Raw genomic sequence first — 21,930 nt, 5'->3', positions numbered from 1 at the left:
AGAGGGTAGTGTGTACAGCCCAGTACATGACTGGAGCCAAACCTCCTGCCATCCAGGACCTAAGTAATAGGCGGTGTCAGAGGAAAGCCCCAAAAAGTGTCAGACTCCAGTCACCCAAGTCATAGACTGTTTTCTCTGCTACCGCACGGCAAGCGGTACCGGAGCGTCAAGTCTAGGACCAAAAGGCTCCTTAACAGCTTCTACTCCCAAGCCATAAGACTGCTGAACAATTAATCAAATGGCCACCGGACTATTACATTGACTCCCCCCATTTGTTTAGTACACTGCTGCTACTCGCTGTTTATTATCTATGCATAGACACGTCACCCCTACCTACATGTTCCTAAACTAACCTGTACCCCTGCACACTGACTCCGTACCGGTACCCCCTGTATATATTATATATATTTTTTACTTTAGTTTATTTGGTAAATATTTTCTTAACTCTTCCACTCCATTCGCCACACGATTAATCTAACATGCATCAACCACTCCAGGGATATTCTTCATTTGTTCAACATTGACGACCCACGAGACGCCAGATACTACCCCCTTTACAGGTGCCCTGCTACAAAGAGCAACGCTGTTGAAAAAGTAGCAGGTACTCTTCCTGGGGTCCACACAAAACATAATACAGAACATCATTCGACAAGGACAGAACTACATACATTTTTAAAAGGCACACGTAGCCTACATATCAATGCATACACACAAACTATCTAGGTCAAATAGGGGAGAGGCGTTGTGCCGCGAGGTGTTGCTCTATCTGTTTTTTGAAACCAGGTTTGCTGTTTATTTGAGCAATATGAGATGGAAGGAAGGTCCATGCAATAAGGGCTCTATATAATACTGTACGTTTTCTTGAATTTGTTCTGGATTTGGGGACTATGAAAAGACCCCTGGTGGCATGTCTGGTGGGATAAGTGTGTGTGTCAGAGCACTATGCAAACAATTTTGAATTTTCAACACAATGTTTCTTATAAAAACAAGAAGTGATGCAGTCAGTCTCTCCTCAACTCTTAGCCAAGAGAGACTGGCATGCATAGTATTTGTATCAACCTTCTGATTACAATTAAGAGCAAAACGTGCCACTCTATTCTGGGCCACCTACAGCTTAACTAGGTATTTCCTTGCCACACTGGACCACACAACAATAATCAAGATTAGACAAAACTAGAGCCTGCAGAACTTGCTTTTTTGAGTGTGGTGTCAAAAAAGCATGTGTGTGGCGTGTGTGTGTGCTGCAGGGTTGAGGCTACGAACCCATAGGCTTGGCTCTCTCATCCCTTCCAGGCTTCTGGGAGGGAGGGTGGACAATAATTATGTTGTAGCGAATGTACGCAATGTCCCAACGTGCTCTGGCAGCTTTCATGGCTGGGATCAGTTCTTTCCTCTTCTGGCGCACAGCTTCAGGATAGTCCTTGTTGAGGAAGATATACGTTCCTCTCAAGTTCTTGGCCCTTTCCATAACAGCTATCTTGTCTTTGAACCTCAGGAACTTCACCACTATCGGCCTATCACCTGAGCCGGTGGTGGGTTTTCCAATCCTGTGGGCGCGCTCCAACTCAATCTTCCTGGGGTCCATCTTCAATTTCTCAGATCATTTCCCTCACTTTGTCCTCAGACTCCATCCAGGTCTCATGTGGGTTTTCTGCAATTCTGTCCACAACCATGTTGTTTCGCCTTGATTATCTCTCGAGATGTCCCTCATGGATTCACACACAGAACTGATGTCCTCTCTCAATGACTTACAGATTGCTGTCATCTTGCCGTTCTCATGTTTCAACTCGTTGAGCTGACCCTGAGAGAACTGCAAACTGCTCTTCAGGTCCTGGACCTCTCTGGTCAGGTTGTCCATTCTTAGTAGAATCCACAAGTATTTGGACAAAACACTTGACTATTTTCTTGTTTTTGTAACAACTGCTATAGGTCTCTTTTTTTGTTTGTTTAAAGATCCTTCACGTGTGATAGACACCACTGGCACTGTCCTCAATGGTACTCCCACCAGCTTTGGTCTTTGTCATGGTAGCTAGCAAAGTGTGTTAGGCTGTTACTCCTTGCAGTTTCAGACAGGGAAGGTCACAGGGAAAATTGAAAAAATCAAACAACAGGGATCTAGATAGCCACAAACCCGGGCCAATCCGCGGTCCCAGCCACAATGGCTAACAGCATCGCGGGCTGCATTCAAGAACTCCTCGTTAGCTTGATGTCCAGCTAAATAACTCCTCAGACCCGTCCTTGGTCGGCAGGATCACTGGAAAGATACAAGCAATCCCAGCAACTGATGCAAACTGCGTCGTGGGATCCAACATAAGAAGCTAGGTAGCTACCAATAACTTTCCAATATACTTTTAAACAACAAACAAAACGGAACTCTTCCTCGTTCTGAGTACAACAGGAAGTGACGATGTCATGTGCGGTGAGACTCACCATGCGCTCCATACAAAAATCTAAACAAACCCACTTCTCGTGATCCTCACAGCCTTTACTTTATCCACTGCCTCTTCCACCAGTTTGGATATCTGAAACAGCTTTCGCAAGTTTGATATTTTATCCAGGTGCTCGTCTTCAAAAAACTGTGCTCCTACAAGGTAAGTGGGGACTCCGTCAGAGCTCAACATTTTGTTCTCCAACACAACTGTAGTTGATTCCCTATGAACTGCCACTGGCAAAGGAGAGAGCTGTCTATAACACGTCCACAAAAATCACCTTTCCAAACGTTACTCTTTTGGTGTGAAGTTCCCATTTATTGCGTATATAAATAGCTCCAAAACACATTCCTATACAAAAGGTGTAGAGGGATGCATTCTGTAAGCTGTATCTGTGATATGGTAAGAACTGTATGTTTTCTCCTCTCACGTGTGCTAACCCTTCCTGGTCACTTGTTTTGTACACCAGAGGACACTATATGTTTGGGTTACTGGTTACGCAACCAGTGACAAATGACCCAAACATATATAGTGCCCTCTAGTGTACAAAACAAGTAAAAAGAACCCTTGGCAGACAACGTATGTGACACACCACCTGGATTCGGTCTTATGTAGCAACATTTTAGTTTCTGTTTTTTACATTGGATAAAAGTAGAGACCAGAGCTACAAAATGGTATATCATCCACTGCATTTGAGGAAACAATGGGAAAGTAATTCTGCTTTGAAAGTTGATCAACTTGTAAAACTCACTTTTGAGAAAACAGTCTTTCAATGTTTTGGTACTACTATTGGAGAGCCCTTTGTCTACACCCATTCAGTATTGTTCACACCGTCTTAAGCCCCACCCATCTCTTTAAGGGTTGATCCAACCATTCTGTACTAACTTGCCAGCTACTTCCAGACATCTGAGAGGGCGAGTAATGTTCAGTGAGCTGTTCTCTCTCTATCTGTAGTTTCGCATTCAGAGAGCACACCGGACGCTCTGGCCAATAAGTAGGGTTGTTCTGAAAACTCTGACCTCCCAACTACAGTTAAGCACCCAAGCTCACGTTGGCTAGTTACTTCCAGACACATAATGAGAGAACAACCCCACTCTGACCATTTTACTCGCCCTAGCAGAGCTGGTTAGGCTTTTTTCATGTTATCTAGTGTTGGTGACTAACTGTGCTGCTGGCAACAATTGAATTATTCTTTGTTGCCGACGTTTACTGACAACGGACATATTCAACGGGTGTTGAAAAAAATGTGTTAAAAAATGCATCAGTTTTTCTGCGCTCTGGCACACTAAGATGAGTCTTTTGATAAGAAATGTAGCTAGTTAGGTAAACAATGAATCCCAACGCATGATGTAACGTTAGTTAGCGAGCCAGCCAGCTAATATTAGCTAGCTAACAGTACACTTTAACTTGAAATAAATACTTTTTTCAAAATTAGAGGAGTCTTTTGTTAAGACATTTAGCTAGCTAGCTAAACAATGGACCATAATCACAATTCATGATGTTACTACCCTGCATGAATCTGTAGGTAGCTAACCAACCAGGTTATATGGCTATAACTAGTCAAGAAAATGTGTCTGAGATACGAGGAATAAGATCATACACATAATGTTAGCTAGCTAACAGTACACTTGAAATGAAACCACTTTCTGTCAAATTTAGAAATGTGTAATATCTGAAAATCTTACCAGTATACATTAGTTTGACAATGTAATCCAGACTCCTTAGCTATCATACTCGAATTTCACTGATTTCAAAACTTGGTCCTCCAGAAAGTGGAGAGCATACACATAACGTTAGCTAGCTAGCAGTACACTTTAACTTGACATTAGGTTTATGCAGTTTTACTACGCAATTTTTATTTTTTAAAGCCACGTTCCACACGATTACCTAAACATACTGACCAGCTCCAATAGACAGACGCGTGCTATATGGTAGACCAATCCAAACTCATCTCTCGGCATGTCCAGCCCACTCATTATCTCAGGCTAGCAAGAATGTTGCTCACTTTTTCTGTGGGTAAACAAACTATGCTCTTTATTTAACAATTTTATTCTTATTTACAGATGGCGTGAAAGTTCACATGTTCCGAGAAGGCATTTCTGCCAAAAAGCTCATTTTGATCATTCAAACAGCTCTTCTGCGAAGTCGTGACTTGCGACATACGCCTAGTTTCCTGAATCAGGTCACATATACGCAACTCATAAACAGAACAAAATGGCTCCTACAACAACTTCATCGATACGGCTTCCACCGCCATTAGACTCAAGATCCACATCTGCTTCCACCATAACTCAGCCTGTCCACTGACTGTCTGTAATCAGCCTCCTCGTTTGTCTTTCAAGCCACCCCATGGGTTTGTATCTTCGTGAAAACCAATAAGGAGGTGGGACTTGCAGCCTGTCGTGCATCTCAAATATAAGTTATTTATTAGCATTTGGCAACGCTCTTTGACAAATGCAACGTAGTCAGGGTGTTATTCTATTACTGTCAATGATTGTGACACCACTATGTAGATATAACTAACCGGGCTAAAAAGTTACCCTTCTAATGTATTACAGTTGATACAGCGTAACAAAGTAATGCTTCTATGAGCATCAAACTACCCACCTGTTTCACTGAGAAATCGCAGGCGTCTCCAACCCTTTTTTCCTACGAATAAATACTACAATATTCTCTACTTTAAAGAGTTGTCAAAATAGTCCTATAATTCAATTAAATCACTGACAAATCTCTAATTTGTGAGGCTGCAGTGGTTACAAAGAAAACCCACGTCATTGATTGAACTCGAGCTGTCCAGGTGGTGTTGGGACAATGATGCGACATTTCAGAGCATATTGCCACCTACAGCTTAGAGTCTTGCCAGTTGCTTCTCCATCTCCCTTTCTCCATCTATCTCACTGCATGCGCGCACACACACACACACTGGAAGGTCTTTCAGTTCTTTCTTTATTTGGTGTAAAGCGTAGTCTACAATAAAATGATTTAGTTTCATTAACATGATATATGAAATGAAAAGCACACGGTTGGATAACATAAGTACTCTCCATAGTGTTTGAATATGCTAAGTATTAATAAATGTATATATTTTATGCACATGAGCTAAAAAAATGCACATGCCTTTCAAAACACCCATCGACACTGGCACTGCACGTAATGAAATAGAACAGAGAAAATGGGACGTAAACATAAAGTTCACAAGCATGCTCTGATGTCTAGATTTGGATATGCAATTGGCAATTTAATTCTAGGTCTAATTTAACCACTCCTTACACATAAGGCTTATGAAGAGCATGACAGAGATGAGGTAGATGGTGAAGAAGGCGGCATTGAGGCGCCGTGCCACTCTGGTCCAATACCCAGGTTTCCCCTCCCTCCTGCCACTGGCGAACAGCGCTAATGTCCGCTCAACCGCCCGTAGTTCCCCCAGAATCAACAGCAACAGGTGAGACTCTCCTTGCTCGCTACAGATGACCTGGAGATGATCAACATGAGATTATTATTAGTACTGTGAGATCATTAACATGTGAGAAAAAGGAACTCTACACGTGTAAAAAAAAAAAATGCCGAAGTATACTGAACAAAAATATAAACGCAACATGTAAAGTGTTGGCCTCATGTTTCATAATCTGAAATAAAAGATCCCAGAAATGTTCCATTATGCACAAAGATTATATTTCTCTAAAATGTTTATTATTTTAAAATTATTTTACATCCCTGTTAGTGAACATTTCTCCTTTCCCAAAATAATCCATCCACCTGACAGGTGTGGCATATCAAGAAGCTGATTAAACAGCATGATTATTACACCACTGCACCTTGTGCTGGGGACAATAAAAGGCCACTCTAAGATGTGCAATTTTGTCACACATGTCTAAAGTTTTGAGGGAACGTGCAATTGGCATGCTGACTGCAGGAATGTCCACTAAACCTGTTGCCAGAGAATTTAATGTTAATTTCTAAAATAATTTGAGAATTTGGCAGTACGTCCAACCGGCCTCACAACCGCAGACCGCATGCAACCACGCCAGCCCAGGACCTTCACATCTGACTTCTTCACCTGCAGGATCGTCTGAGACCAGCCAGCAGGACAGCTGATGAAACTGTGTGTTTGCACAACCGAAGAATTTCTGCACAAACTGTCAGAAACCGTCTCAGGGAAGCTCGTCGTCCTCACCAGGGTCTTGACCTGATTGCAGTTCAGCGTCGTAACTGACATCAGTGGGCACATGCTCACCTTCAATGGCCACTGGCATGCTGGAGAAGTGTGCTCTTCGCAGATTAATCCCGGTATCAACTGTACCGGGCAGATATAGCAGAGTGTATGTTGTGTGGGCGAGTGGTTTGCTGATGTCAACGTTGTAAATAGAGTGGGCCATGGTGCCATGGTATGGGCAACGAACACAAATGCATTTTATCGATGGCAATTTGAATGCATAGAGATACCGTGACGAGATCCTGAGGCCCATAGTCATGCCATTCATTGACCGACATCACGATAATACACGGCCCCATGTCACAAGGATCTATCTATACACAATTCCTGGAAGCTGAAAATGTCCCAGTTCTTCCATGGCCTGCATACTCACCAGATATGTCACCCATTGAGCATGTTTGGGATGCTCTGGATCAACGTGTACAACAACTTGTTCGAGTTCCCGCCAATATCCAGCGACTTCGCACAGCCATTGAAGAGGAGTGGGACAACATTCTACAGGCCACAATCAACAGCCTGATCAACTGTATGCGAAGGAGATGTGTCGCACTGCATGAGGCAAATGGTGGTCACACCAGATACTGACTGGTTTTCTGATCCACGCCCCTACTTTTTTTTTTAAGGTATCTGGGACCAACAGATGCATGTCTATTCCCAGTCATGTGAAATCCATAGATTAGGACCTAATGAATTTATTTCAATTGACTGATTTCTTTATATGAACTGTAACTCAGTAAAATCTTTGAAATTGTTGCATAATGCATTTGCATTTTTGTTCAGTGTAGTTGGTCATCTGTAACTGCTTGGCTACAGCAAAATATTTTGCACCCTGTTGATACCCAGGACCAATATTAAAGAACATTGCTATAGATGTTTGCATCCCAAATGGTACCCTCTTCCCTATAGGTCCTGGTCAAAAGCAATGCACCACATCGGCTGCCATTTGAGAAGCAACCAAAATAAAGTAGGCAATCTAACCTCTTCTGCAACAGGCAATGGTTCACATGGAGCTTTTCTTCCAGACACATCACAGATACAGGCACAGCAACTACGCCTCCTCTCCTCCTCTGAAACCAATCAGCAGCTCTGTCACTGACATTATCAGCTGATCATGTCTTGTCTGTGTCCCAAATGGCACCCTATTCGTGGTGCACTACTAGGCTTTTGTCAAAAGTAGTGCAATATATGGGGAATAGGGTGTCATTTGGTGATGCAGTCATGATGATTTTACTCATCACCAGTTCTATTTCCCCCTCTATAGGAAACTACCCTGCACACAAACGACAGTACAAAGTGAGGCACTTGTGTCAGTGGCGTACCTGGGTCACAGTCATATGCGGGGGCGTGGTCTATACCTGTCTCTTGGTGTACAGAGTCTCTCTCCATCAGGTGAGTCACTAAGATGGTCTCCAACAGGCTTAGCAACATGAAGGCAAAGATCACTATACAGTAGGTCGCTGTGAGGGAGAACACACACACAGACAATAGAAGATCACTACACAAGCCACATTGGAGGTGACACATCCGTTGGCCACCAATACTCTGTGTGTGTGCGCGACTGTGCATACTGTATATACATACAGTGGGGAGAACAAGTATTTGATACACTGCCGATATTGCAGGTTTTCCTACTTACAAAGCATGTAGAGGTCTGTAATTTTTATCATAGGTACACTTCAACTGTGAGAGAGGAATCTAAAACAAAAATACAGAAAATCACATTGTATGATTTTTAATTAATTAATTTGCATTTTATTGCATGACATAAGTATTTGATACATCAGAAAAGCAGAACTGAATATTTGGTACAGAAACCTTAGTTTGCAATTACAGAGATCATACGTTTCCTGTAGTTCTTGACCAGGTTTGCACACACTGCAGCAGGGATTTTGGCCCACTCCTCCATACAGACCTTCTCCAGATCCTTCAGGTTTCGGGGCTGTCGCTGGGCAATACGGACTTTCGGCTCCCTCCAAAGATTTTCTATTGGGTTCAGGTCTGGAGACTGGCTAGGCCACTCCAGGACCTTAAGATGCTTCTTACGGAGCCACTCCTTAGTTGCCCTGGCTGTGTGTTTCGGGTCGTTGTCATGCTGGAAGAACCAGCCACGACCCATCTCAATGCTCTTACTGAGGGAAGGAGGTTGTTGGTCAAGATCTCGCGATACATGGCCCCATCCATCCTCCCCTCAATACGGTGCAGTCGTCCTGTCCCCTTTGCAGAAAAGCATCCCCAAAGAATGATGTTTCCACCTCCATGCTTCACGTTGGGATGGTGTTCTTGGGGTTGTACTCATCCTTCTATTCCTCCAAACACGGCGAGTGGAGTTTAGAGCAAAAAGCTCTATTTTTGTCTCATCAAGCCACATGACCTTCTCCCATTCCTCCTCTGGATCATCCAGATGGTCATTGGCAAACTTCAGACGGGCCTGGACATGCGCTGGCTTGAGCAGGGGGACTTGCGTGCGCTGCAGGATTTTAATCCATGACGGCGTAGTGTGTTACTAATGGTTTTCTTTGAGACTGTGGTCCCAGCTCTCTTCAGGTCATTGACCAGGTCCTGCCGTGTAGTTCTGGGCTGATCACTCACATTCCTCATGATCTTGATGCCCCACGAGGTGAGATCTTGCATGGAGCCCCAGACCGAGGTGATTGACCGTCATCTTGAACTTCTTCCATTTTCAAATAATTGTGCCAACAGTTGTTGCCTTCTCACCAAGCTGCTTGGCTATTGTCCTGTAGCCCATCCCAGCCTTGTACAGGTCTACAATTTATCCCTGATTCCTTACACAGCTCTCTGGTCTTGGCCATTGTGAGAGGTTGGAGTCTGTTTGATTGAGTGTGTGGACAGGTGTCTTTTATACAGGTAACGAGTTCAAACAGGTGCAGTTAATACAGGTAATGAGTGGAGAACAGGAGGGCTTCTTAAAGAAAAACTAACAGGTCTGTGAGAGCCGGAATTCTTACTGGTTGGTAGGTGATTTCAAATACTTATGTCATGCAATAAAATGCAAATTAATTACTTAAAAATCATACAATGTGATTTTCTGGAGTTTTGTTTTAGATTCAGTCTCTCACAGTTGAAGTGTACCTATGATAAAAATGACAGACCTCTACATGCTTTGTAAGTAGGAAAACCTGCAAAATCGGCAGTGTATCAAATACTTGTTCTCCCCACTGTATATATATAGATGTTTGTGGTTTTGTGCGTTTGTGCAACCTATGAGAGGGGTCCTGTTTGACATGGAGGGCAGTATGTCATTGAGGATGAGCAGCAAAACAGAGATGGCCAGCAGCACGGTGACCTTAAAGCCCAGTTTCTCCCCCCGCTGGTCTGAGATCAGGAAGGAGGCCAGGTCCAGACACAGGAAGAACAGGATGGGAAGCAGGAAATTGATGACGTGGAGGAGGGGCCTCCTCGCCATGGTGATCTAAGAAAAAGAGATGAGCCAGGAAGAAGGATAGGACAGTGATTTCAAATGTGGCATAGTAATGTCGGGCTTGGTCATAGATCCAGCTATATATGGAGTGTGTTTGTGCGTGAGACGTACAGTGTATGAGATCTGGTCCCACTCGCGATCTAAGATTAGTTTGCCCCTGGAGACAGTCATGTCCAGGAACTCCCACTCTCCCTGCGTCTGCATGACTTCACGAGAAGCCTGGGTGACCCGGGACGAGTTAGAGAAAGGAATGAGCTGTATATCTGTCACTGAGGGAAGGAGAGGAGTGAGAGGAAGATGGGAATAGACAAAGGGAAGAGAAGAGCCACTCAAATGTGTGTTGTGCATGCACACAGGTGTGTGTGTATACATAGTAGGATGATTTGATGAAGAGAGGAGATGCAGTAGTTGCACGCCAATTGCACTAAACCTCAGTTTGTTTAGGATATACACCCCCCGTCTCCCTTTCCCCTAAAACCTCCCTACACCTTACACACACACATCACACTCACTAGGGTTGAGGACAGGCATCCAATCTCAGTATGGAGCGCAGTTCACAATGCATGTACACAATGCATTGACCCCCCCCTTTGTTTTTACAATGCTGCTACTCGCTGTTTATTATCTATGCATAGTCACTTTACCCCTACATACATGTTCATATTACCTCGACAAACCTCACCACCCGCACATTGACTTGGTACCGCTCCCTGTATACAGCCTTGTTATTGTTGTTTTTTACTGAAGTTTATTAAGTAAATATTTTCTTCACTCTATTTCTTGAACTGCATTGTTGGTTAAGGACTTGTAAGTAAGCACTTCACTGTAAGGTTAGAGTGTTGTATTCAGCACGTGACAAATAAAATGTGATTTGATTTTATGTAGACCTATTATCTCATGGTAACTTTTTTCTTTGACAGGTAGGCCTGCATTTGCTATAGCATAGCCTACGCTACAGTAATATAAATACAATGTGTGTCTAATTTACCCATCCCAATCTGGCTTTCGGTGTAACGACTCTCGTCGTTGGTTGAAGGAGAGGAGGACCAAATCGCAGCGTGGTATCTATCCATATTTATTTGAACAATTTATGAACACGAACAAAACAATAAACAATACGAAACCAACGACGCTACAGTCCTGAACAAGTGAACAATGAAAAACAAATGAACGCACGAACAGGAACAATCACCCACAAACAAACAGTGAGAACAGCCTACCTAAATATGGTTCCCAATCAGAGACAACGTAAAACACCTGCCTCTGATTGAGAACCATATCAGGCTAGTAGACAACCCTAAACCAAACATAGAAACACATAACATAGAATGCCCACCCAGCTAACGTCCTGACCAACTAAACAAAGACTGAACAAAGGAAATAAGGTCAGGAACGTGACATTCGTAGGTTACCTTATTTTTATTTTTGCAAATATATATTGTATATATATTTTAAAACAGCCTGTCTGTCACGCTCGTTGGAAACATACTCGGACAACGTGCAGCGTCATCTGGGTTCCACATGTTTATTAAATGAAACTCACAATAAAGAGCAACGAAACGTGACATTCACAGGCATCAACACAAAAACAAGATCCCACAAAAACCAGTGGGCAAATGGCTGCCTAAATATGATCCCCAATCAGAGACAACGATAAACAGCTGCTTCTGATTGGGAACCATACTAGGCCAACATAGAAATAATAACCTAGATAGGAACAACCCCCTCTAGTCACACCCCGACCTAACCAAAATAGAGAATAACAAGGCTCTCTATGGTCATGGCGTGACACTGTCACTGGAATATCATTGCTTAAATCAGTCCACGCGCGAGCACACACTCTCTCTCCATCAACTCCATTCAAATTGCATCAAATAGATAATCCTGTTCTAGATTGATATACAGTATAGCCCTATATTTATATATAGGTGTCCTAGCCTACCTTTCAGGTAATACATTCAATGCAGTATTATCCTTATATTTAGCTAATTAATGATGGGTTATGTATAATAATCTAACTAAATGGCCTCTGTCTCGTGCGCAATATGCACGCACCTATACTCCGCTAGCCTCTTTTCTTAAAAAATGCTCCTTAGCTCTTGAAGTCGCAGGAAAAGCAAGACTAGATTAGTTTGCTGGGTATTATTCTTTTAACATTTCTTATACCAATAGACTATTCGAAGAGGGACGCAAGCTCTTGTTTACTGAAAGTTAAGTACAGCAGCCAATAGAACTCACGGGTAGTTTGATAGAAGAGCAAGGGCTCATAAAATGTATTTAATGTATGGCTCAGGTAGCATCAGGCTTGAATGCCTGATAAAAGCTTGAATCAAATCCAGACAGGCCTATTTATATGCTTTATAATGCTTTTGAATGTCACTTCCGGTTTTGGCGGGAAATACTTGGTTACCCGGGAGAAAAGGGATTTATTCTCGGGATGGAACATTTAGTAAAATACCAGGAAAAAATTCAAACCTAACACTCACCGATGTGTATGGCGGAGCTGAATGTGATGTTACATCTCTGTGTGTCAAATGGAAACTTGTGGACGTCCATCTTACAGGTGCTGACCACCTTCATTTCATCCTCTATTAAGACGATCCCATCATGGGACACATACAGGTATGGGCTGTGAGGGCCATCATCCTTCTCTGTCCTGAGACAACAAACAGACACACACGTACCAGTCAAAAGTTTGGACACACCTACTCATTAAAGCGTTTTTATTTATTTTTACAATTTTCTACATTGTAGAATAATAGTGAAGACATCCCAACTATGAAATAACACACATGGAATCATGTAGTAACCACAAAATTGTTAACCTGTTTTGGAGACTGCTTTTTGTTCGGAATTTCGGATGACTGACGTGCCCTAAGTAAACTGCCTGTTACTCAGGCCCAGAAGCTAGGATATGCATATACTTGGTAGCATTGGATAGACAACACTCGGAAGTTTCTAAAACTGTTAAAATAGTGAACTGATATGGCAGGCGAAAATCCATCCGGAATCATTTCTTCTTTAGGTCACAGGCCATTTCAGTGCTAGCCTACGGGAAATACAAATAGATAGGACCCAGATTGCAGTTCCTATGGCTTCCACTAGATGTCAACAGTCTTTAGAAAGGGTTTCAGGCTTGTTTTTTGAAAAATGAGCAAATAGTTGGAAGAACTACAAGGTGTCTCTCATTAGAAAAGTAGCCTTGTTGGCGCGTGAATGAGGTGCGCGCTCTTTGTTATTTATCTTCCCTATTGAACATACTATTCTCCGTCTTAAATATTACTGTTCATTTAGATATTAGAGTACCTGAGGATTAATTAGAAACATTGTTTGACTTGTTTGGCCGAACATTACTAACTTTATGGATTCGTTTGTATGCATGTTGAACGAGTGGATTACTGAGATCATTATATCCAAAAAAGTCAGTTTAGTTGGCGCCAAAGAAGGACTTTATTGAACAAAACGACCATTCATTGTGTAGCTGGGACCCTTGGGATTGCAAATAGAGGAAGATCTTCAAAGGTAAGTGATTTATTTAATCGCTATTTGTGATTTTGTGACGCCTGTGCTGGTTGAAAAAGTATTTTGGTGTGGGGTGCTGTCCTCAGATAATCGTATGGTATGCTTTCGCCGTAAAGCCGACAACGGAGTTGAATTAACAAGAAGTTAAGCTTTTAAATGATGTATGACACTTGTATTACTATTTTGAATTTCACGTTCTGCAATTTCACCGGATGTTGTCGTAGGTGTCCCGCTAGCGGTTCATGCGCCAAAGGAGGTTTTAAACAAATTAAAATATATTAGAGATTTTGGATTTTTCAAAGTAGCCACCGTTTGCCTTGATCACAGCTTTGCACACTCTTGGCATTCTCTCAACCAGCTTCATGAGGTAGTCACCTGGAATGCATTTCAATTAACAGGTGTGCCTTGTTAAAAGTGAATGAGGAATTTCTTTCCTTAACAAGTTTGAGCCAGTTAGTTGTGTTGTGACAAGGTAGGGCTGGTATACAGAAAATACCCCTATTTTGTAAAAGACCAAGTCCATATTATGGCAAGAACAGCTCAAATAAGCAAAAAGAAACGACAGTCCATTACTTGAAGACATGAAGGTCAGTCAATCCGGAAAATTTCAAGAACTTTGAAAGATTCTTAAAGTGCAGTCGCAAAAACCATCAAGCGATATGATGAAACTGACTCTCATGAGGAACGTCACAGGAAAGGAAGACCCAGAGTTACCTCTGCTGCAGAGGATAAGTTCATTAGAGTTATCTGCAGCTCAGATTGCAGCCCAATAAATGCTTCACAGAGTTCAAGTAACAGACACATCTCAGCATCAACTATTCAGAGGAAACTGCGTGAATCTGGCCTTCATGGTCAAATTGCTGCAAAGAATCCACTCCTAAACGGACATGAATAAGAAGAGACTTGCTTGGGCCAAGAAAAACAAACAATGGACATTAGACCTGTGGAAATCTGTCCTTTGGTCTGATGAATCCAAATTTTAGATTTTTGGTTCCAACCGCCTTGTCTTTGTGAGAAGCAGAGTAGGTGAATGGATGATCTTCACATGTGGTTCCCACCTTGAAGGATGGAGGAGGAGGTGTGGGGGTGCTTTTCTGGTGACACTGTCTGTGATTTATTTAGAATTCAAGGCATACTTAACCAGCATGGCTACCACAGCATTCTGCAGCGATTCGCCATCCCATCTGGTTTGCGCTTAGTGGGACTATCATTTGTTTTTCAACAGGACAATGACCCAAAACACACCTTCAGGTTGTGTAAGGGCTATTTAACCAAGGAGAGTGATGGAGTGCTGCATCAGATGACCTGGCCTCCACAATCTCCCAACCTCAACCCAATTAAGATGGTTTGGGATGAGTTGGACCGCAGAGTGAGGGGAAAGCAGCCAACAAGTGCTCAACATATGTGGGAACTCTTTAAAGACTGTTGGAATAGCATTCCAGGTGAAGCTGAATGAGAGAATGCAAAGAATGTGCAAAGCTGTCATCAAGGAAAGGGGTGGCTACTTTGAAGAATATAAAATATTTGTTTAACACGTTTTTGGTTACTACATGCTTCCATATGTGTTGTTTTGATGTCTTCACTATTATCCTCTGGCAACAGCTTTGGTGGCCCTTCCTGCAGTCAGCATGACAATTGCACACTCCATCAACTTGAGACATCATGCTGTTTAATCAGGTTCTTGTGTTATGCAGGTGAATGAGGACCCAAAAGCGACGTAATAGAAACAGAGTCTTTATTCCAGTATCAAACAAACAATGATTCTCCTGGATATATCAAAGGTAAATCCAAAACAGGAAACTGAAATCCTCTCGTCAGTAGAGAGGAACGACAGGAGACGCGACCACAGACTGCAGGTCGCTTCAGGAAGGCACAGGCCGTAGCTGACATAGACACCTGCTCACACGCAGCATCTGAAGAAGGCAAAAACACGACAGGGCGGAACAAGGACACAGGAACAGCAAACATCAAACAAGAATCCGACAAGGACAGAAGCGGAAAACAGAGGGAGAAATAGGGACTCTAATCAGAGGGCAAAATAGGGGACAGGTGTGAAAGAGTAAATGAGGTCGTTAGGAGAATGAGAAACAGCTGGGAGCAGGAACGGAACGATAGAGAGAGAGAGCGGGAGAGGGAGAGAGGGAGGAGGAGAGAGAGAGAGAGAAAGAGGGAAAGAACCTAATAAGACCAGCAGAGGGAAGCACAGGGACAAGACATGATGATCAAAGACAAAACATGACATCTTGATATGCCACACCTGTCAGGTGGATGGATTATCTTGGCAAAGGAGAAATGCTCACTAACAGGGATTGAAATAAATAACTTTTTTAAATAACCTGTTCACATGTCACGTTTATATTTTATATATAATGTGTATTATAAAGGCCATGTTTGAAAAAGAGACCTAGGTCTCTGTCTTTCCTGTTAAAATAAAGGTTAAAAAAAAATTTAAATCAAAGATCCAGATGAGATTTAGGGTTGAGTGAGTGATTTGTCCCAAAAATAATGCTTTTCTTTAGATATTTAGTACCAGCCTATTGCTAGCTATTCTATGTTGAGGGTGTCAGTTTTTTATTTTACTGTTGCAGCCAAAGTGTATACTGTTAAGTCGTCAGCATACATGGACACACACAGCCTTTATTCAAGGTCAGTGGAAGGTCATTAGTAAACACAGAAAACAACAATGGTCCAAGCCGGCTGCCCTGCGGTACACCACACTCAACCGAATTTGCATTAGACAGGCTTCTATTAAAAAGGTAACTGGCCATCCATGATAAGGCAGAGGATGCTAATCCATAACACCTTTGTTTTTTCAGAAATATGTTATTATCAATGATATCAAAGGCTGTTTGAACCATTAAAGGGTGCTTTGCTATTTTTGGGCAGCGGAGTGGCCTTTGCCATTCATCCAGACCTGAGGGCACACTTAGATTGAAGATGTTGCAATGTATTCCAATACCAACCTCAGTAATTTACCATCCAGGTTGTCAGTTCTGTTTTTCCCCCCTTATTTAAAATTACTTATAAAACTTATAAAAGTTAGGAACATACCAAATATATTTTTAAATCAAAGTATTATAGCTACTTCTGAAGCACATGTTGTGCCCTAGAAATTAATATGTAACTCTGTAAATACATTTGTTCATTAGAAAAAGTTTAAATGTTTCTAGAAATACTTGTCATTGAAATTGCAATGTAATTTGTTGAATGTTTGGTTTCTACATTATGTAAAAACACTATTTTCCTATCAAGATGCATTTAAGGAAGCACGTTTTGGTACATTTTGCTGCCGACTAACCAACCTCGATTTAACCATCGGTTAAATTCGTAATACTATGCATGCGTGGGCCTACAAGGAACGGAGCTTAATTGAAACAAGCATGCTGCTGTCGCATATCGTCTCAGCCAAGAGGCTATATTATTGAACATACAAACTACTGTAATAAAGATGCCTATGTAGGCTAAAACATCATTTTCAAACATTTGCCAAAAAGCTAATCGTGAGAAAACACTGTTCTAAGAGCACACCTGATGTGAGCGATTCATGTGACAGAGATGAAAATCTCAGTTAGAAACTTAGAAAGAGGGTAAATCTAAAGATGCAACAAACAGAATGGGTTGATTATAGGATTGTGCTTGTGGACAATGAAGGAAAGTTGATATTAAAACCAATAGAACAGGGAGAAAAGCTGGTTTCAATGGCAAAGGAGCTCAAAAAGTATTTACTAAATAATTCCCTCAATGTTTCTGGTAGGATTTTGGCTAGGCTACTTTGAAGCAAGGTAAAACATGCATCCCACTTTAAGACAAAACGTCCAGTTTTCCCAAAGTTAAGTATGTTTTAAACAAGCAAACTGCCAGATTATATATTTTACTCATCAAAGAACCAAAACCATCAATTAATTCATGTTAAACTTAGTCATAGATCGTACTGGACACAACTTGTATGATTCCATGCAAAACAGGCTCACAGCCTGTACTGTGACCTATACAAACATATGATATGGGATTGTCCGGAGATTTATGAGTTCTGGAGGAAAGTGTTGTATATTCTCTCTGACATGAGTGATAAAACTGTACCCCTTGAACCAATTACATTGTTGCTTAACGATGATACATGTATGCAGCTGAATAGGAAACAGCAAAGATTTTGGCTGGGTTGACTGCTGCCAAAGAACTTGTTGTTTAGCGCTGGTTGCAACCACATGAACTTCATAAGGAAATGGCTAGCATACTTTCAGGATGTAATTATGTTGGAGTTATGCACTGCCCGTATGAATAAAGCCATTCCTAGCACTCTGGAAACATGTAAAGTAGCCGCCTCAAATCTCTAAACTGTTGAATGTAAAATGTATCGTTGGTGGTGTTGTATTGGCAAATTACTTTGCTTTGTGTGTTGTTTATTTTGAATATGAAACACTTTTTTTGTGGAGGGGGGCAGGGGTACAGTTGAAGTCGGAAGTTTACATACACCTTAGCCAAATACATTTAAACTCAGTTTTTCACAATTCCTGACATTTAATCCAAGTATAAATTCCCTTTTTTAGGGCAGTTAGGCTCAACACTTATTTTAAGAATGTGAAATGTCAGAATAATATAGAGAGAATGATTTATTTCAGCTTTTCTTTTCTGTTCACATGCCCAGTGGGTCAGAAGTTTACATCACTCAATAAGTATTTGGCAGCATTGCCTTTAAATTGTTGAACTTAGGTCAAATGTTTCGGGTAGCCTTCCACAAGCTTCCCACAATAAGTTAGGTGAATTTTGTCCCATTCCTCCCGACAAGATATGGTGTAACTGAGTCAGGTTCGTAGGCCTCCTTGCTCGCACACGCTTTTTCAGTTCTGCCCACAAATTTTCTATAGGATTGAGGTCAGTGCTTTGTGATGGCCACTCCAATACCTTGACTTTGTTGTCCTTAAGCCATTTTGCCACAACTTTGGAAGTATGCTTGGGGTCATTGTCCATTTGAAAGACCCATTTACGACCAAGCTTTAACTTCCTGACTGATGTCTTGAGATGTTGCTTCAATATATTCACATAATTTCCATCTTCATGATGCCATCTATTTTGTGAAGTGCACCAGTCCCTCTGCAGCAAAGCACCCCGACAACATGATGCTGCCACCCCCGTGCTTCACGGTTGGGATGGTGTTCTTCGGCTTGCAAGCCTCCCCCTTTTTCCTCCAAACATAACAATAGTAATTATGGTCAAACAGTTATATTTTTGTTTCACCAAAAGTACGTTCTTTGTCCCCATGTGCAGTTGCAGTTGATTTTCCAAGGTAGGCCTTGAAATACATCTACAGGTACACCTGCAATTGACTCAAATGATGTCAATTAGCCTATCAGAAGCTTCTAAATTGATTTTCTGGAATTTTCCAAGCTGTTTAAAGGCACAGTCAACTTAGTGTATGTAAACTTCTGACCCACTGGAATTGTGATACAGTGAAATATTCTGTATGTAAACAATTGTTGGAAAAATTACTTGTGTCATGCACAAAGTAGATGTCCTAACTGCCTTGCCAAAACTTTAGATTGTTCACAAGAAATTTGTGGGTGGTTGAAAAACGAGTTTTAATGACTCCAACCTAAGTGTACGTAAACTTCCGACTTCAACTCTATGTTTGGAATGGGTGGGAGGGTGTGTAATAGAAAAAAAGGGGGCAAAAGTGTAATTCAATTTTTATGATTGTAGTGCCCTTATGACCCAATAAAAAAACTATGGTTCACCAAAAAAAGAAGCAAACTGTCTCCAGCTGAAATGGGTGGTGGGTCATGCATTGATAGCCTACTGTATTGACCACTTTAATGGAGAGTATGTGTAACGGATGTGAAATGGTTAGCTAGTTAGCGGGTACGCGCTAATAGCGTTTCAATGGGTTACGTCACTTGCTCTGAGACTTGAAGTAGGGTTTCCCCTTGCTCTGCAAGGGCTGCGGCTTTTGTGGAGCGATGGGTAACGACGCTTCGTGGGTGACTGTTGTTGTGTGCAGAGGGTCCCTGGTTCGCGCCCGTGTCGGGGCAAGGGGACGGTCTAAAGTTATACTGTTACATATGCGCGTGAGTGCTTTGGTTACTCACATCTCGTAGATTGTGAGGTCTGGTATCCACAACATCTCTTTGGGAACGGAGACCCTGGATATTCCACAGAATTGACTAGGATCCCACCAGATCCGCTCATTATTCCAGGTCTGGAGGGAGGAGAGGTCATGAGAAGCAGGTACATGGATCAGTGGAAAACGAGTGGAACATAACAGTGGAAAAAAATAACTCACCAGTTGTATCCAGATGAAGGGAACAAAGGTCTGGGACTTCTCAATCTAGAAACACACACACCATGTGAATATCACCAGATAACACACACCACCATCTCTCTTAAACACGCACATACTTACCCCCCCCCCCCCTCCACACACACAAACACACACACTGACCACGGCGAGGATAGCGTATAGGTAGACATCCAAGTGCACCATGGTTGGGTGTGTGTGGTCGAGCACGGGCCGCGTGGAGGTGAACACATCGTTTCCTCTGGTCAGGTTCAGGTGGTCCAGAACATCCTGATAACTACACACCCTCTCAGGTGACACCGTACCTAGAGGGACAGACACACACTTCATACACACTCTCAGGTGAGACTGTACCTATAGGAGAAGAGACACACTTACATGTTCAGGTATTAAGATCGAACATAAGTACAACCTCCATGATCAAGGTTTGATTGAACGCTAACAATTAATTAATGATAATAATTTCCTTTACTTTCTTTAATCTTTTCCTAATAGCCACCTCTGTCAGACTTGTTGGTTACTACATGATTCCGTATGTGTTATTTCATAGTTTTGATATCTTCACTATTATTCTACAATGTAGAAAATAGTAGAAAATAAAGAAAAACCTTTGAGTAGATGTGTCCAAACTCTTGACTGGTACTGTATGTGACTTGCTCTATCATAATCAGTCACATTGACCCCAAAATACATGTTTATACAGTGCTGGAAAGAGAATGTTAGCTTTCTAATGAGACCAACATGATCTCTCTACTCCAAATATCAAGTGAGTTACGTTCCATTACATGCTGAGTGTCACCGACCATGTCTTTGCGAAAAACGCAGTCAAGGTTTGCAGTTACTGTTAAGACATTTTGCTTAATACAAAACACAATACATGAAATCCATTGACAGGAGTGCCCAGATTGTTCACTCACACACACCCAGTGTCTGTCTGCATCGTTGTCGTACACGCACACACATTTGTACACATACAAACAACAGAATGGAATGGCTAAATTCACTTGTTTTATCATGCGCACACACATGTATATATGTATGACAGAGAAACAGTCTCACACTGCACATGTTCATGCCATGATGTGTGCACGTGTCACAAACGAGTGCACATCTGATGTAGACCTCGCACATATTATGGTTGTGGCCCTTAGTTTTCAGATTACATTTGGATAAATAACACCTCTTATAACCGAGGAGGGGGTGAGAGCTAAAAAAGGGTCAGAGTAAGATCTGGTCTCTCTAAGCAGCAACTAAAATGGGGGGGATTTGGAGTAGACATGAAGAGGTAAAGAAACCTGGATAGGAAAACCATTTTAATAGCGTTTATACGACCAACCAAGAATAGGCAGAGTTTTTCCAGAAATCATATATTTTGTTTAAGCTGATTATATTTCATGTCCCAATTCGCTTTCAATAAGCTGATTCAGGTCTCTTGTCACTGAACAATGCAAGGCTTGTGACTTGTCCCTCACTGTTCTAAACGAAAGGTAGATGCAGAGAAATTGCATATCCACAGGCCGTGATATTGGCAGCAACGCACTTTTTTGCCAGTTTATCTTGTAGGCCAGAGAAGGAGCGAATGTGTTTATCAAGTTAAGTAAGGTGGAAATAGAAGTTTTAGGGCTTGGACAAAAACAAAAGAACACGTCGGGCATATAGGGAATTTTTGTGACCTGTGTGGGTTCTTCTTATTTACAGAAGCTATATCGGCACATGCAGCGAATGCGAGTAGGCAGGGTTCCTATGGCTATAGCGAAGAGAGGCAGGCGAAATTAGGGCCCCCTGTCGGCACCTTGAACGAGGCGAATGACTGCGACATTTCTATTGGTCACCACCGACGCCATTGGGATGTGCATAAATAATCTTAGCACAATTAATAAATTCCTTCCAAACCCGAAATGCCTCCCAGAACCGACATCATTACTTCCACTCAATCTGATCAAACGCCTTCTCTGCAATCAAGAAGCTTTACAACTGCCTCAACTTCTATTGATCATGATACCATACGTTGAAAAGCGTCTCAAATTGTAAAATA

At 42.0% G+C, this 21,930-nt stretch overlaps 1 protein-coding gene across 1 annotated transcript in view; it reads right to left on the bottom strand.

Moving 5' to 3' along the window:
• Window positions 1-5,405: 5,405 nt before the first annotated feature.
• The window catches only part of LOC111957822 (5-hydroxytryptamine receptor 3A-like), a 26,658-nt gene continuing 10,133 nt past the window's right edge, over window positions 5,406-21,930 (bottom strand). Inside the window, exons 2-10 of the mRNA XM_070448752.1 lie at window positions 20,040-20,249; window positions 19,881-19,925; window positions 19,687-19,796; window positions 12,568-12,737; window positions 10,193-10,350; window positions 9,862-10,072; window positions 7,962-8,099; window positions 7,621-7,625; window positions 5,406-5,901 (exon numbers count right to left, since the gene is read on the bottom strand). Of these exons, the coding sequence (XP_070304853.1) occupies window positions 5,680-5,901; window positions 7,621-7,625; window positions 7,962-8,099; window positions 9,862-10,072; window positions 10,193-10,350; window positions 12,568-12,737; window positions 19,687-19,796; window positions 19,881-19,925; window positions 20,040-20,249 (1,269 nt within the window). The 3' untranslated portion in view covers window positions 5,406-5,679. The remainder of the gene's footprint in view (window positions 5,902-7,620; window positions 7,626-7,961; window positions 8,100-9,861; window positions 10,073-10,192; window positions 10,351-12,567; window positions 12,738-19,686; window positions 19,797-19,880; window positions 19,926-20,039; window positions 20,250-21,930) is intronic.

The sequence above is a fragment of the Salvelinus sp. IW2-2015 genome, linkage group LG1 (genome assembly GCF_002910315.2).
Source record: "Salvelinus sp. IW2-2015 linkage group LG1, ASM291031v2, whole genome shotgun sequence".
In the NCBI taxonomy this organism is placed as follows: domain Eukaryota; kingdom Metazoa; phylum Chordata; class Actinopteri; order Salmoniformes; family Salmonidae; genus Salvelinus; species Salvelinus sp. IW2-2015.
Note: the sequence above shows the minus strand (reverse complement) of the source record. Positions and strands in the feature narration are given on the sequence as shown.